Below are 17,416 nucleotides of genomic sequence, written 5' to 3' on the forward strand. Positions count from 1 at the left end.
TAGTTATTTAACAAGAACCTATAAGCAAACATTTCTTGATGAAACACTGAAAACACAAAGGTGTCCCCCAACACTATTTGGGTTTAATAATAATGTACTGGAGATATTAGGAAGATCAGTAAGAAAAAGAAAGGCCCAAGAATTAAAAAAGAAAGAACACTGCAGATGATATGGGTGTGAATGTAGGAAATTCAAGAGTCCAGATTAAAGATTAGGCGAGGATGCTGGATACATAACACACAGAAACCAACTGTTTCTATATTACAACAGAAATTATAGTTATGACAGATGTTGTTTTAAAAACTTATTATTAAAAATAAGTAACCTAGTAATCTCCTTTTACAGCCAGCCTTGGGGGCTCCCTCCTGTTCAGCATTAGATCCACTTAGTTCATGCTGGGCCTGTGGACACACAGCTCCCTGCCCTTTCTGCCTCCCAGGGCTTGCTCAAAACAGAGGACTCCCTTATCTGGCTCTGACTGCAGGGTAAGGACACTGCTGAGCCCTGGGTAGCCATCCACAGTGTCTGGCTCATCAACACCCTCAGGTACTGCAGAGGCCTGCAGACCCTATTATATGCCCACAAGATGGAAGTCCCTCTCAGACCTTTCACAGGCCTGGGCCTGGGGTCTCTTTGCTAGAGAACCTCCTGGACCTTGAGGATGGCAGCTCTGCATCCCTTCCTCAGGGAAACATTCCTGGACAGGATAAACTTCCTACTGTAGGCTCTCCCGGATTCCTGTTGCCAGCTAGATTTCCTATTGGCCCAGGGGACTGTCTCTTTAGTAAACATGCTCCAGGAGCGGGGCAATGTAGCTGAGTGTCTAAATATCCACCAGAGTCAAGTACACGGTAAGCAAACTATCTCCATTAGAAGGTAGGCCTTTGAGCCCCAGGAACCTAGCACATTAGCTGTTTCAGTCCCTGGGGACTGCTGGGTAGACAAGAGAGAGGCAGAGAGGCAAAGCAATAGCTCTGCCATTGTCAAGTACCTGCCCTCCTTTGAGCTTTACCAGCACTGCTCACCTGCAGCAACAACTGACACACGTCCATGTGCTCCAGGGGCCCTGGCTCCTACTTGGAGTGCAAGGTTTGTGTCTGGGTGGCCAGAGGTGGTGTGAGATACTGCACTGCATTGAGATTCCCAGGGCAATCTCAATCCACACTGCTTGGTGCAGCCTCCCAGTGCCTTTGCGTGGCTGGCCAAACTGAGCAGACAGCCCCTCAGCCAACCTCATCTTTCAGAGTAGACTCTGCTCTCTTAGAGATTCTAGGGCCTGGATTATGGTCCTGCTCCACAAATGGCCTGGGACATGCTGGCTTCTGGGCATGCAGCTTTTCTGAACACACACACTGAACATTGAGTGTGAGGCAGATGAGAACCACACACCTCAGCAACGGGGGAGTTGGGAAGAATTGATTCTCATGCCAAAGAGCAAATGAATGCATGAAAAAGATATTTTGTTCAAATTAATGGTTTTATTTCCATATTTAACACTAGCAGATGAGTCCAAAACAGACTGATGTCCATGGATATAGTTTAAATGTAACAAAGAAAGAGCTGAACTATGTACAATTGAGGAAAGGAAAGGGATTTTTTCACACCAATCTTTTCCTAGTTTGCAGTTTCTGAATAGTAGAAACTAATCACATGTTTTACCAATTTAATTTAGGATGAAGTAGTAGAAGTTTTATGATCAACCACTTAAGTTGTTTTTAAGGATAAAATTTAAAGAAACTTGGAAATGGGTTTTACCATGCCTATTAGTGGACTGCATGGTCACCTTGGCTCCTGAAGTCTGGGCATCAGTAGAGTAGAACAAGAGCATTTCCATGAAGCCCAGAGGAACTTAATGGTAATGATGTCCAAGTGGAGGGCAGCCATGTTACACATCACAATGATGAGCTCTAACACTCCTGCCCTCTTCAATTCCAAGTAGAAAATTATTACTTTCATTCAAACTAACTGGAAGGGAGCCAAACAGTTAAAAGTCAGAATGAAGAATAAAACTATTTTCTTTTCACATAGAGGAGGGACACTCCTTCAGCCCCATTTAAAGTGAATTCTGTGCTGAGTCCCTGCTCCTTCAGAAGGGTAAACTGAAGGTCAGTTATTGCTAGCAAAGCCAGAAGTGGCCCCTTTCCCACTTTGAAGATGTTTCAAACGAAAAGGCTGTTGGTTTGGCTTGAAGCCCTGTGAGGAAGGAGTGTGGAGGTGGAGGCAGGCTGGTGCTGCAAGGCCTCTCCCCTATCAACCACCCCTATGCCCTGTGCTGTTAGGGGCAGCTTGGGCCACTTTGCTGCCTCTGAGAGAACTTGAGGCTCCCACATACTTGTGGAGTGGAGCAGAGGTTGTTATCTGGGCCCCTTGGGGAGGATAAGTCATCCAAAACCTATGGAGCAGTCAAAAGCCCAAAGGATCAAAGCCCAGCTGGGCAGAAGAGCAGCTTCTGAAACAAATGCCAATGGGTGAGTGGATGAAAAAGCCACGTCAGTACCAAGTCTGGTGGGCCAAGTTCTTTGAAACATAGGGCAACAGAGACTTGGGCGAAAGCATGGAAGTGAGCGGCTGATAAGGCCACGACTACTGCCACCACCTCCCAGTGTCCACGCCAGGGCAGACATCAGGCAGTGGGAAGTGAGGAGCTGAGGACTAGAGGGCACGTGGCGAACACAGGGTGGATTTATCAGAACAGAGAGAGGACACTAAAACACGTGCCTGTCCTATTTACCTTGCATGTCCTGTGCCAGGTGAAGGACACTGGAGCATGGGTAAGGTTCCTGAGAACAGTTGGTGAACAGAGGTGGGGTGGGACGGGCACTGCTCCAAAGGTGACATTAGGCCTCCGAGGGCGACACTAACAGTGCTACATCTCCTGGGCTGCTGAGAAGTAGGTAAAGAACGGGCTTATTGCACTTTTCCGTTCTTAGGGAACAGGGGATTGCCCTGCAGAGGTTCTCTTGATTTGCAGAAATCTCTGCATATCAATGATAAGGTGCAGGCAGAATCATGGGTGACCTCTGACTCTCAAGGGAAGAAGAAAAAGTCCAGTGGTTGGTCTTTCCAGGGCCTCTGGGGGCCACTCTTGCACCTGGGATCCTCGAGCTGGGTGGACCGTGTCTGGCTTGGTCAATGTGTGGCAGGCACACTGGTCGACTGGCAGACGCTTGGGATGAAAGGTGGCGTGCTGGGAGAGCTGGGGCAAACTTTCCAAATAGGGAAAACTTCTTGGCAAACGTGCAGGTTCCGGAAACAGAGTGGAACCACAATTCTCTAGTCCAACGTGCCTGACTCCCTTTCTCCTACTCTGGAATCAGACCACCCCAGGAACAGGAATGTAGAGCCTGGCCTGGGACAGCCCTGGGTCCAGCTCCACAGCATCAAACTGGAGAAACAAAAGGATCTAAGAGGGGGCTGGAAACAAAAGAGCAGTTTACACATCAGATGTTGGTTTGAAAATAGTCTTTTTGAGCTCAGGAAAATGGAGGCAGATACCATATGGAGAACCCAGCCAGGCTGTCTGTCTGTCCATCCGTCTCTCCTGAGCAGCTCTAAACACTTCATATATAAATGGGGTGGTACCGTTTGTGGTTGATCTTTTTCCTACAAGTTGGACAAGTGTTAGCATTCTTAAGGGAATCACGGAGGCACTGGCTACAGAAGACATGGCCACATTCTGTAGAAACAATGAGACGTCCATTCTGCACAATCTAGAAGACATTGAAAGGAACAGCCTTCAAGTTTGCCCTTGTCCAAGAGCAGCAGCAGTCCCCACAGAATCCTATCCCTGCCCATCTCTAAGAGGACCAGTGAGAGGGAAGGAGGGGCCAGGACGGCAGCAGGAAAAGCAGGGAGATGGTCTGGAGAACTAAGGATACCTGCTGTGCAGTCTCAGTAAGACAAGTATGGGTGGTCTCTGCTAAATGGACAACAGGAGGCAGGAGCTACAGTCCCCCAGTGGTGGCAGCTCAAGAGGGTAATAAGGGGCCCCAGTAAATGCTAGTATATTTTGGTTAGGGCTAGGACAGGGGACACAAAAGACTGATGCATTGGCATCAGGAAGTGGAGGGCATAAGTTGAACGGGCTGAAGTTGAATACTGCAGGGCACAAGGAGAAACTGGCACACTCTCCCTCCACACAGAGATATACAACAAGCCATGGCCTGGGTATGACTGCAGGCAAGTGTGTTAAATACCACCTAAGGAGAAGATCTTATCTAATTCTTTCACTCACTCAGTTTAGAAACGAAAAGTAGGGAAGAAACAGCTTAGTTTACTTACCTCTGAGTATCCGTCCATGCAGATCGGACAACTGACAGTACCAGATGGCCTAAGATCACAGTGCTTCACATCAGTTTCTCAGTAAACTCAAACATTCAATTGCACCCTATGAGTGGCCTTGGTATAAGCGGCCTGTATCCCCTATAAGAGTCCCTCCCCTGGCCGCCTCTGATTCTGTCTTAGCACTGACATCCAGGAGACTTTCGGGAAAGCCAACTGCCCCAAGGGGGTGTGGCAGGGTGACCAAAAGAAAAGGGAGAAGAGAGACTGGAACAATCAAAGTGCAGATGACCCAAGTCACCCTGCCCTCCACCACTCCCAGCCTCTGCTCACGCAGAGAGTCCCTTCTCCAGAATCCCAGTCTAGGGCCAGGGATGTGACTGCCACTGCTCAAGCATTCCAGCTGCAGGAGGCTGGGGCACCAGGTCTGTTCATACCCACCCGCCAGTGCCTGGCACCCCCTGGTCGCTGTGGGGTTAGGTAAGCCCAGCTATGGATCCAGTTCCAACCACATCCAGCTACTGGGCAGATGCCTGGCCAAGCCCCTCTAGAGCCAAGGACTCACAGATTTGCTGAAAAGTGCAGTATGTCTATACCCTGGCCTTCCACCCCAAGCATGGCAGCAATAGACCAGGGGACACGGTGGTACCTCACTCCTGTAGCACCTTCATCCCTGGCATTTCTGGGAGTGTGGGTGGTCACATACACGTCTCTGTCCCTGGACAGTTCCTCATCGTCACTGCTCACCACACAGCTGTCAGCATGGTCCTGGCGCAGCCTCCTAGCGTTCCTCCTTGGCCTTCTCCTTTCTAAGGTGAGAGTCACATTTTCAAATTGGAGGCTCCTACTCTCAACATTCCACCCTGATCCCTCTAAAAACCCTCCCCTTCCCTGCCTGGGACGCTCAGAGAGAAACTGCTGCTATGTCCAGCTACACCCCAAAAGAAGTCCTGCCCAGGATCTTGCCCAAAGCGACTGCCTTGTCTTCCCAGGAGACACCCCTCCATCCCTACTGGAAGCTGGTGCCGGAGCCGCAGAGCAGTCTAAAGCTGTCAGTCTTCTCCAAAATCCAGCAGGCCCCAAGGCAGGACTTTAGCTCAGTGCTCAGCAACAGGGTGAAGATTCTTCAGCAGGTGCAAAGGGACTGATTTGTGCAGGTCTGACCATGAGATTGTTTTCCTGCCTGTAGTTCTCGGACCCTTTGGGACGGTTTGGCAAGGCCTGCAGCACTGTGGCCCTCACCCATGCCAGTTCTGTCTCCAAACCCAGTGAAAAAGGAGATGAAATCACTCACCATCAACAATCTTTTAAAGAGAAGAAAAACAAGAGAGAAAGAAGCAATCAGTTTGATTTAGATGATAAAATGGAAGCACTTGTTTATTTTTTTTTTAGACAGAGTCTCACTTCTGCTGCCCAGGCTAGAGTGCCATGGCATCAGCTTAGCTCACAGCAACCTCAAACTCCTGGGCTAAAGTGATCCTCCTGCCTCCGCCTCCCAAGTAGCTGGGACTACAGGCATGCGCCACCATGCCCGGCTAATATTTTTATATATATATTTTTTAGTTGGCCAATTAATTTCTTTCTATTTATAGTAGAGACGAGGTCTCGCTCTTGCTCAGGCTGGTCTTGAACTCCTGACCTTGAGCAATCCACCCATCTTAGCCTCCCAGAGTGCTAGGATTACAGGTGTGAGCCACCTCGCTCGGCCAGAAGCACTTGTTTCTAATGTGTGCTAGCCCCTGCAGAATCCTCTGGTGAGCAGCAGAGTCCCCACCCTCCCTCACCAACCCACAGAGGATCTGTACGCCTCTCCAAAGCAATCACTGCGCCATTCCTAAGTCAACCTGCCTCCCAGCAGCTGCTGTGCTATGTTTTGTCCCACCAGGTGTTTAGTGGAATCTCTTGGAGCACAAGCATAGCCACGTATGTACTGGTTGCATGACCTGGGAAGGTTCCTTATTGTCTGGAAGCTGCAGCTTTCTCTTCTGAAAAACAGAGGCCCCAGCGCCTTATTGCACCGCTGTGAGGACTGAGTAAGAAAACACGCGGCATGGTGCCAGGGCCATGGTGCTCATGCTGCCCGTGACTATTCCCACATGCTCTCCTTATGCTGCCATGGCCGATGTAGGCCACTGCCAAAGACAGAGCCTTTACTTGGAAGAGGGTTTTCAATATTTACATTATTTAAAATAATTAACTAAAAAAATTTTTAAAAAGCAGGCTGCCATGCATGGACTCAATGATTATGACACACACCAAGGATGGAAATCAGTTCAATTCTGTATTCTTGACACCTACAAAAAAAAGTTATTGAGAAATTGACAAGCCCCTTGCTGGATGGCTCAGAATTTACATTTAGACTATTTCTGCTACAACAGTTTCAAACCTGGTCACTTTCTCTACCTTCTGGCCAAGTTGAATACTCTTACCTGTCTAAGGGGAGGCCAGTGGCACAGCCTTTCCCTCTTGCTCAGCATGCATAAGAGAACTGCTTCAGGAAAGCTCCCACCACTAAGACCTGCAGCCCACGCTTCAGCTGCCCCTTTTGGTGGGAGGGCATGGGGTTGCCCCTTTGCAACAGTGTCCTGCCCTATGGTGACTCCCTTGTAGCAGGGATTCTAGATGTGAACTAAGTTCCCCCAATTAGACATGTTCATGCCACTGGCAAGGCCAGAAGGGTAGAGGCCAATTTCAGCTGTGGTAGGCATTACTGTCGGCCAGCATAGCTAGGGTTATTAAGAAGCAGTTCTGGGCAGAGTCTACCAACATCTTCAGCCCAGGCCCCTCTCCTCCCTAGAAAGGGTGTGCAGTAGTATCTACTTGAAGTAAAAGATATTAGTGCAGAGGGGTGGACATAGCAGATCCCAGGTGGGTCAATGCTGAGAGGTCAGGGGTTATTCCTAGGGACCCAGCCTGGAGCCCACTCTTCCAGGCTTTTCAACATCATATAACTCCTTCCGTATGTTAAAATCCATTTAAGCTTAAGAATAACTGGAGTGGGTTTTGTTTCCCAAACTGAACCCTGACAGATACAAATGGCCACCCTAGGAAGTAGCAGATCTGAATATAAAGGCCTTTATTTTGCAGATGAGACTACAATCCACACACACAGAGCTACTGAAAGCGTTCTCCCTTCTTCCCAGAGGAGAGTACAGAAGGTGATAATGGAAATCTGGGACAGTCTCGTCAACCTCATCACTAGGTGAAATCTGGAAAAGGGGAGCCCAGACAGGGAGGCACTGACGGTAGTGCTGGTCCCTGGGGAAAGCCCCGAATTCAGCTAGGAGTAGAAGCAAATTCCACTGTGGGCAGAAATGACCCCAGATTCCTAGGGCTCCAACACTGCTCCCCCCCCCCCATTAGGTGTGGATACAACTGGGAAGGCCCAATTCCCTGGGAATCACGGTGTGGGAACTGGGTCTCCATAGACTCCTACGAGACATACCCAGTTCACCTCTGGGCAATGCCACACACTGAGCCCCCGTGGAGGTGCATGTGCTTCAAAGTGCCAGGGCGCAGGAGGCTGCTGGCATCCAACAAGTGCTCTACACTGGACTCCTGGATAAATGAAAATAAGGTGGCTAGAAAACATCCCTCACTAGTGATAACTCTCACCTTCCCCATCTACAGTGAGAGACAAACAGCTCCGAGATGCAGTTTCCTGCCCAGAGAGCAGTGTAAGAATGGCACTAGAGCCTGGCTGCCCAGCTCCATGCCCTTTCTGTGCCCTGGGACCCCCAGCTGACAGACACGACACAGCATCTAGCACTGGTGTTCCCTCCATCCCACAGCTGGACACACCAAGTCCCACAATCCGTGCAGGTGTCTCAAGCACTCTGGAATGTACCTAGCTCACAGCGATAGCCTGCAGGTAGCACAATGCTTGCCCAGCACAGAAGATAGAGGCAGGGGGAAGAGTAGCAGAGCCTCATAAATATCTACTGAGTTGACAAATGGTCAGAGCACAATACAAGTTCCGGGGCCTCTAATCTGGTTAAGAAGTTTTAAAAAAGAAGTAAAAAATAAAACCAAAATAACAAGAATTAACCAGTTCCCTGGCCTGAACAGTTTAGTTAGTACTGTGGCAAGCCCGTTCAAAATGAGAAATTCACATGTTACCTTTACTTTTGGCTTCTCCTTCTTGACTATGTAGAATAAGAGTGGAGACTGCAGCAGGCACACATATTTGGTCACCCAAAGCCCTTTTGTCTTTCTAAAGCACCAGTGAGAATCCGAACGCCTCAACATAAGAGATCGAAGTAGCAGGAATCACAGCACTCAAGTTGATACCCAGCATTTCTAAGAATGCTCATCTGGCCAAGAGAACCGAGACACACTTGCTTTAGACAACCCTCCAACTCACAGCACCATACATTGTTCCACTGGAAAAAACAGCCATCTCTAACCACTGTGCACGCAAAAGGCTACTCCTTTTTTTTTTAAGAGATGGGATCTCATTCTGTCACCCAGGCTGCAGTGCAGTGGTTTGACCATAGCTCACTGTAGCCTTAAACTCCTGGCCTCTAGCAATCCTCCTACCTCAGCTTCCCAAGGTGCTGGTATTACTGGTGTGAGCCACCATGCCCAGACAAAAGGCTATTCCTTATGTTCAACAGTTGCATATATCATGCAATTACTGATTACTATCACTTGTAGCACTGGCAGGAGTACCAGTAATATGGGTGCTGACAATAACACTCTGAGTAACCAATCCATCTTGGACTGCATGTACAACTGTATTCCTAATTCTTGGGTAAGATGTCTGAGCCTGTCTTTCTTCATGTATAATTAGGTTGGTTCACTCATTCCAACGGTATGCCTCTTGTGTCCTTTACCACACCTAGACAGAGAGTTGGACATGGCTATATTCCTGCCTGCAAAGAAGCCTCTACCAAGCAGGTCGTTTCAATAGAGTCACAAATGAAAAATCAGGCAGGATACAGACTATAACACAAATAAAACAATTCATTAACACATTATGGAAACAGACAAAAAATGATTCCAGGAAAACCAACCTGGCTTTAAAAGAGACAATCTGGCTGAGTGCAGTGGCTCACACCTGTAATCCCATCACTTTGGGAGGCTGAGGTAGGAGGATCGATTGAGCCCAGGAGTTTAAGACCAGCCTGAGCAACATAGTGAGATTCTGAGACTAAAAAAAAGAATGAGGCAACCTTTTGACATTTAATTAAGGAAAATAGTCCAAGCAACATTTTCAATAATCTCCTGCTCTAGGACTTGATTCCTTAAAGACGAGAGCTAGTCTGTCTTTCCATCACTGTACCTCTTCTAGCCAGAGCAGAGTTTGGCCTACTGTAAATGCTCATAAAAAGTGGCCTGAAATTCTAACCCACCTATAAACCAGGTAAGAGGCTGGGTGCAGTGGCTCACGCCTGTAATCCTAGCACTCTAAGAGGCTAATGCAGAGGATGGCTTGAGATTAGGAATTCAAGATTAGTCTGAGCAAAAGCGAGACCCTGTCTCTACTAAAAATAGAAAAAATTAGCTGGGCATGGTGGTGCATGCCTGTAGTCCCAGCTACTCAAGAGACTGAAGCAAGAGGATTGCTCAAGCCCAAGAGTTTGAGGTTACTGTGAGCTAGCCTGATGCCATGGCACTCTAGCCCAGGCGACAGAGCAAGACTCTTATCATAAATAAATAAATAAATAATAACCAACCAACCCACCTAGGTAAGGAAGCAGAAGAATGGAAAACATAAGCAGAGAGTTTTGTAATAAATGGCAAGCTACTTATTTTGATCATTTTTGTAACTGAAAACAAACAAGATAAAATAGATATATCGTATATAGTTACACAAACAAAAAAGTGACAAAAAGGGAAGAAAGAACAAATGAATGAACAAATTTGGTCAAAAGTGAAAGGAAATCAATAATCCAGAGGAATAACACAGAGACAGACAATTCTTAAAAAATTGGAGCTTGCTTTTAAAACCACCGACAGAAAACAAAAACCAAAGTCCAGGCCTAAAGTAGTACCCTTATTGTAGTTAAGGACCACCCTTGTACAGGTGAGGCCTTCAAGCAAGTCTCAACAAATACAAAGGAACTGACATACAGAATGTATTTTCTGACCATAATGAAATAATACAAAGAATCAGCGACAAAGAGAAAATCCACATGGTTAGAAGAAATACAAATCTCACAAATGTTAAATTGAATATAAAATACCAATTCCAAAATCTGTAGGATAAAGAAAAACATAATGTTAAATGACTATCATTGGGAAAAAAATGATGAAAATGAATAAGTTAGAAAAAGAACAGCAAAATAAACTCACACAAAGAAAGAAAGAATCAATGAAATGAAAACAAACTTACAAGAGAAAGGATCCACAAAGCTAAAAGTTGGTTCTCTGAAAGATCTAATAAAGCTCTGGTGATACTAATCTAAAAAGATAGAAAACACAAATAACCAGTATCAGAAATGAAAAAAGAGACATCACTACAGATTCCACAGAACACAAGAAGATATGAACAAATTTATGCCAATAAAAGAGATAATTTTAGATGAAATCAATAAATTCCTAAAAACTGCAACTTACCAAAACTGATTACAACTCTAGGTTAGATAAGTTTCCTGCAGAGGTCTACAAAAGACTCAAGGAAGAAGTAATTCCCGTGTTACAAAATTTTCTGAAGAAAAAAGGGTACTCTCCCCAAGTCACTTTATAAAGATACCACTAATGATATTAGAAGCCTGTAAGGAATGTGCACAAAAGAACAATTACAGATCAACCAGTCTTATTCACAAACATAGATACAAAAATCATACATAGAAGTTTTATTAGCAAACTCAATCTAGCAATATATAAAAAGACAATACATCATGATTACAGTAAGCTAACTTGGTTGAACCCTGGAACCAAAGGAACTCTTCACTTCAATATATAAAAAGAAAAATTAAAAAATAGATGGATTTGTTATAGAATTTAACACTGATTCACGAAGAAAACTTGTAGCCAAACAGGAAATACAGAGGAATTTCTTCAATCTGATAAAGGATAGTACTGCAAAGACTATTTAATGGTGAAACTTTGGAAGGATTCTTTCAGATTTGGAATGAGACAAGAATGTTCACGACTATCAGCATTTTCATGTTCAGCCAATACAGGAAAACAAAAAAGGAAATGGAAAAAGCCCAAAACTTGTTCTGCACACCTAAATGTCCAAAAGATTTAGAATTGCTAAATTAAGAAGAAAAAACCCAATAGATAAAATCAACTGTACTTTTTATATCAGTAAACAGTGAAAAACAAAAACAACAAAAAATGACATTTTAAAACACTATTTAACAGCATCCTAAAATACTATGTACCTGGAAATAAATCTTCTTACAAAAGACTTGTAAAATCTCCACAGGCAACTTTTGAAAACTTTTACTGAGAGTCATTAAAGATCCAAACCTCAATCTATGCACAAAAGTCAATTCATGTAAATTACAAATGTAAATATGAAAGACAAAACAGTAAACTTTTAGAATATGGGATATTATAGAATATATCTTTTTATGATAGGGATAGGACAAGATTTCTTCAACATATTGAGAAATCCAACTATTAAGACATTAACGTGAGGTGTTGTGGCTCATGCCTATAATTCTAGCACTCTGGGAGGCCGACGTGGGAGGATCACTTGAGCTCAGCAGTTTGAGACTAGACTGAGCAAGAGCGAGACCCTGTCTCTATCAAAAATAGAAAGAAGTTGGCCGGGCACGGTGACTCACGCCTGTAATCCTAGCACTCTGGGAGGCCGAGGCGGGCCGAATGCTCAAGGTCAGGTGTTCGGAACCAGCCTGAGCAAGAGTGAGACCCCGTCTCTACTATAAATAGAAAGAAATTAATTGGCCAACTAATATATATAGAAAAACTTAGCCGGGCATGGTGGCACATGCCTGTAGTCCCAGCTACTTGGGAGGCTGAGGCAGTAGGATTGCTTGAGCCCAGGAGTTTGAGGTTGCTGTGAGCTAGGCTGACACCACGGCACTCAGTCTAGCCTGGGCACCAAAGTGAGACTCTGTCTCCAAAAAAAAAAAAAAGAAAGAAGTTAATCGGACAGCTAAAAATATATATAGAAAAAATTAGCCGGGCGTGGTGACACATGCCTGTTGTCCCAGCTACTCGGGAGGCTGAGGCAGGAGGATTGCTTGAGCCCAAGAGTTTGAGGTTGCTGTGAGCTAGGCTGATGCCATGACACTCTAGCCCAGGCAACAAAGTGAGACTCGGTGTAAAAAAAAAATAAAATAAAATAATAAAAATAAAAAAGACATATGACCTTTTATATGTAAACATCAAAGAGAAGATAAGCCTCTATAAGCAGAAGTCACAAAACACGTTAAGCAATGGCAGGCACATATTTACAACTTACAAAGAATTGCTATGAATCAGGAAAAGGCAGACAATCAAATGGAAAAATGAACAGAAAAAAAGATTTGCTGGAAAAAAAAGACAAAGAATTTGCTTCATTGTAATTCAATTTCTTCAGCTATTTTAAAGTTTATAAAACAAAAATTTCAAACAGGCCATCAAAGAAGAAAAATGAATCATCGACAGGTGCTCAATCCCATTACTAATCAGAAAAACAAATTAAAAATCACAATGAGGCCGGGCGCGGTGGCTCACGCCTGTAATCCTAGCACTCTGGGAGGCCGAGGCGGGTGGATTGCTCAAGGTCAGGAGTTCAAAACCAGCCTGAGCAAGACCCCGTCTCTACCATAAAAATAGAAAGAAATTAATTGGCCAACTAATATATATATATATATATAAATCAGCCGGGCATGGTGGCTTGTGCCTGTAGTCCCAGCTACTTGGGAGGCTGAGGCAGGAGGATGGCTTGAGCCCAGGAGTTTGAGGTTGCTGTGAGCTAGGCTGATGCCACGGCACTCACTCTAGCCTAGGCAAGAAAGCTAGACTCTGTCTCAAAAAAAAAAAAAAAAAAAAAAAATCACAATGAGATACTTACTACTAGACAACTATCAGATTGGCTAAAATTAAGAAGTGGTGATGAGGCTTAGTATGGTGGTTCAAGTCTGCAATCCCAGCTACTTGGGAGGCTGAGGTAGGAGGATCACCTGAGGCCAGGAGTTCACGACCAGGCTGGGAAACATAGTAAGACTCCGGCCTCTTAAGAAAAACAAAACAAAACAAAAATCTTATCTAGGCATGGTGGCCTGTACCTGTACTCCCAGCTACTCAGGAGGCTGAGGCGGAATGATCACTTGAGCCCAGAAGTCCGAGGCTGCAGTAAGCTATACCACTGCACCCCAGCCTGGGTGACAGAGTGAAAACTTGTCAGTGGTGGTGAGGATATGCAACAATGAGAACCCCCAACAATGGTATAAGTGTAAACTGGTACAACCTCTTCAGAAAACAGGTTGGCATTTACCTAGTAAAAATCAAAGATACTCATATCCTGGGACTCAGGCGTGCTAGCCGTTTTAAGGTTATATAATGCTAAAAATATAAGTTAATTTTGAGGGAAACTAACAAAGCAGAGATGTACAAAGTCTTGCTGAATCTTATAGCATTTTTCATTTCTCCTAAATTCTTCAGGGACTTCGGATTCCTTTCAGACTTAGAAAAATGCACAAGTCTGCATGTAAAGTTTCTACTCTTAAGAGAGTTCCTCAATGTCCTGAAGGCTGTCCCTGGATCCTGGTATCTAGGAAATTGTACCTTATCTGAAAGATCCAGAGCTACTCCTGGAGCTCAAGCAGTATGCTTAAACTGTTCCAAAAGATCCTGGTGGAATTAGTAAGATCACCCCAATTTTGGAATGGGTATGTTTATCCATTTCATACTCTCCTGTAAGCAGAGTCAAAGGTCACACTGAGCATAATTCATCTAATAGATGTCCCTTGTCCTGAGTTAATACTCTTAGGCCTCCCAAGCAGATCTGCTCAGAGAGGTAAAATTTTAAACTCAGGAGTACTTCTCACTGCACATCAATAAACTAGAGTTTGGACTTATTAAAATCAACCTGTGGAGAATGATTAAAATAAGGAGAGCTATTGAGTCCAAAACAATTCTTTTATAGCTAGGGATACTGCAGCTGGTGTGAGGGAAATCCTCTGACCAAATTGACCAGTAGATCTGAGGCCAGAACCCAGGACTTCCCAAGCCAGGATCGCCTACCCTCTACCCCTCCACCTGCCTCTGGCTATCCACTTACTCCCAGGATAGCCCCCACACCAGTATTCCTGTCCCTGGGTCTTCCCAAAGACTCTCTCAACCACAGAGCTTTCAAAGATCAACTAGGGATCTCCAGGTTAAATGGGAGTAGAGGTGCCAGAATATGGAGCCCAAACCTAGGGAAACAGAAAGAAGGTAGGACAGTTTGGAAAGGAAGCCCACGTAGCAATAGCAGTGTAGTCATCAAAACAAACAAAGGCGTGGAAGGGGAAATGATCTTGGTTTGTCATCCAATAGAAGCCAATCTTTGTCTTTTTGTGGGCAGAATCCTACCTATCTCCCTGGGTCTGGCGGATAGAGGGGGGGAGAAGGGGGGAGAGAGGGGAAGGGGGGACAGAGGAGGGAAGGGGGAGAGGGAATAAGAGAGAGAGAGGGAGAGTGAGAGACAGAGAGGGAGAGGGAGGGAGGGGGGAGAGGGAGAGAAAGAGGGAGGAGGAAGAGGGAGAGAGAAAAAGGGAGGAAGAGGAAGACAGGGAGGGGGAGGAAGACAGGGAAGGTGAAGGGAGAGAGAGGGAGAGAGAAAGAGCAAGAGCAAGAGCGAGAGAGAGCCAGGTATACTGTAGGTAGATACTGAGAATTCAAGGAAAATAAAAAAGGACTTTGCAGGCACCATTTCCAGCATTAATCAGCAACTGGGTTGCAGGCTTCAGCCAATGTGCCAAGTTAAGCTATCTTTCTAGGGAGTCTACAGGGACTGCCAGCAAAGTTATAATGTTATGTACCTCAGAAAACACACGAATGAGGCCTAAGTAGAGACCACTCATGACTAAACCTACTCTTGCTATCTATGAAAGTTCTAACCAATCTCCAGGGAAACCACTAGGTCCCAATTGGGAGCCAATGTCCCCTGAGCTTTATTCCATGATCCTGTTGATCTAGAGGCAGTCTATCAGATGGGGGTGGGGAACAACAACAGGATAGCCCAATGGTTTCAAACCAAGACCAGAATCCAAATCTGTCAAGACAGTTCCCCATCCCCACCCAGTTCTTTCTTCTGAAGTCCTGAAGCTTCTCAGCACAACCCTATCCTGAAGTTCTAAGCACAGGCAGGAAGCAGTGTCTAAGGCTTGTCTCTCTGTTCTTACAGCCTGGCCTTAGCCATGCAAGATAACTCCAACAGCAGTGAGTCCAGGGTCAAGATGAAGACTCAGCAAACAGCAACCCCCACACACTCCACTGCATCCCTATGCCACTCAGCACGGCATGCCACCTACCTGCCCACCACTGTCAGGTGGGCCAACACCTCCACTCCCCAAGCTGTAGTCTTGGTACACTGTCAGAAAACACTTAAGTGGCATTCTTCAGGAGAGACATGTCAGTCCAGATGCATACGAGGTGGGTACCATGGAATGGGTATCCCAGAACTAACTTCTCCATATGTCCTCTGACCAGACCAGGCCCCATTTCCTGCAGACTGTGCACAGGGCCCACATACACCTTCCTAGGCTCCACCCTCCCTGGTGTCAGAACACAGCCAAGGTATCAGATGGTAATGCTGGGTACCTGCATCCCCTGCAGCAATGTTAACTAGCAGTTGCTTTTGGAATTGGGAAGATTTTCACTAGCAGTGCTGAGCAAACATTCCATTTCTCTTCAACTGGAAGGGCATAAACTCACCTTGACTGGGTACCACACACTCAAACATGAAATCTCTTTTAATCCTCACAATACCCTACAAACATGGTGAATCAACCCATATTATGAATGAAGTGATGGAGGCTAAGTAACATGCCCAGGGTCACACAGGTGGTGTAAATTATAGAATCAGGGACTGAAGATAGATGTGAGAGCCTTGAGATTCTACCCAAATCACATTTGTGCCCAGCTATGGAAAGGTCAGGGTTACACAGACCTACTCCATAGGCAACAAAGTCACAATAAATGATTTTCCTGAAACATTTTTCATTTTGGGTTCTAGTCACTGAATGCACGAACTTCTTCAGCACAAGCTGTAACCTTGACCTGTAATCTGTGACCCAAGGTCTTCAGACACAGGCAGTGGCCAGGGACACACACCCCAGAAATGGCTAACTCTCACACTCAAACACTTACCACAACAGCGTCATTGTGAGTCAGGTCAACAACCACTGGCTCTAAAGATTCACAGGTAAGGTCCACGATTTCATCTCCAGCTTCAAAAGAAAGTATTTTGACAAGGATTAGGAGCAAAGTAAGGGTATGGGTGTATCCATCTAAGCTTTATTGATTGGATTACAAATGTGGTATAGGCTTATACGAAACTAAAATAACCCTTAACTACACTATGCAAAGAGCATCAGGACCAATCCTTTTTTCAGGAGTGATAGCCAATAAATGCCTTCCTGGAATTTTGCGATGAGTGGGGGTATACAGTCTTTTACAAATGTACTATCAAAGTGTATGTGTGCATGCACACACATCTTTACCCCATGGTGTCACACTATGCCTCTGTGCCCTACCTGACAGGACATCTGGGAGAAGGTACCAGGCATGCTCAGCTCAGGACCTTTGTCTTTGGCATGGACCAGCAGCCAAAAACCTCTGCTCATCCCAGCAGGGGAGGCAGACCACCTTCACTTGGCCCAAAGTTCTGCTTAGCTTAGTAGTTGCATCAGTTAATCTAGGAAAGGCTTTTAATCTCCATTTCTCTCTCAAGTGCCTCCCAACTTGGATGGAGAACAGTGGTACTTATTAGTCCCCTAGAACCAATATGAGTTTGGCCTGCTATGAAGCTTGTCTTTTGAGCCCTATAATATACTGTGATGTCTATCTGACCATAAGATGAAGGTGAGAAGGACATAGACCAAGCAGTTAATGGCAGTTATGAATGAGGGGCAGGAAACAACTTTCATTTATTAAACTAAAAAAAGATTCGCAACAATGTTTGCTTCTCGTTACTATTAATATTAAAATATACTATGCACAGTCTGTTAAGATTTCTAGAAATAGT

The 17,416-nt window shown here is 45.3% G+C and overlaps 1 protein-coding gene across 1 annotated transcript in view; it reads right to left on the reverse strand.

Moving 5' to 3' along the window:
• Positions 1-1,458: 1,458 nt before the first annotated feature.
• Positions 1,459-17,416, reverse strand: part of RNF4 (ring finger protein 4) — a 32,518-nt gene continuing 16,560 nt past the window's right edge. The window contains exons 4-8 of the mRNA XM_012737405.3: positions 16,540-16,619; positions 5,576-5,585; positions 4,931-5,090; positions 4,282-4,330; positions 1,459-3,710 (exon numbers count right to left, since the gene is read on the reverse strand). Of these exons, the coding sequence (XP_012592859.1) occupies positions 3,561-3,710; positions 4,282-4,330; positions 4,931-5,090; positions 5,576-5,585; positions 16,540-16,619 (449 nt within the window). The 3' untranslated portion in view covers positions 1,459-3,560. The remainder of the gene's footprint in view (positions 3,711-4,281; positions 4,331-4,930; positions 5,091-5,575; positions 5,586-16,539; positions 16,620-17,416) is intronic.

Source organism: Microcebus murinus, chromosome 16 (assembly GCF_040939455.1).
Source record: "Microcebus murinus isolate Inina chromosome 16, M.murinus_Inina_mat1.0, whole genome shotgun sequence".
Classification (NCBI taxonomy): Eukaryota; Metazoa; Chordata; class Mammalia; order Primates; family Cheirogaleidae; genus Microcebus; species Microcebus murinus.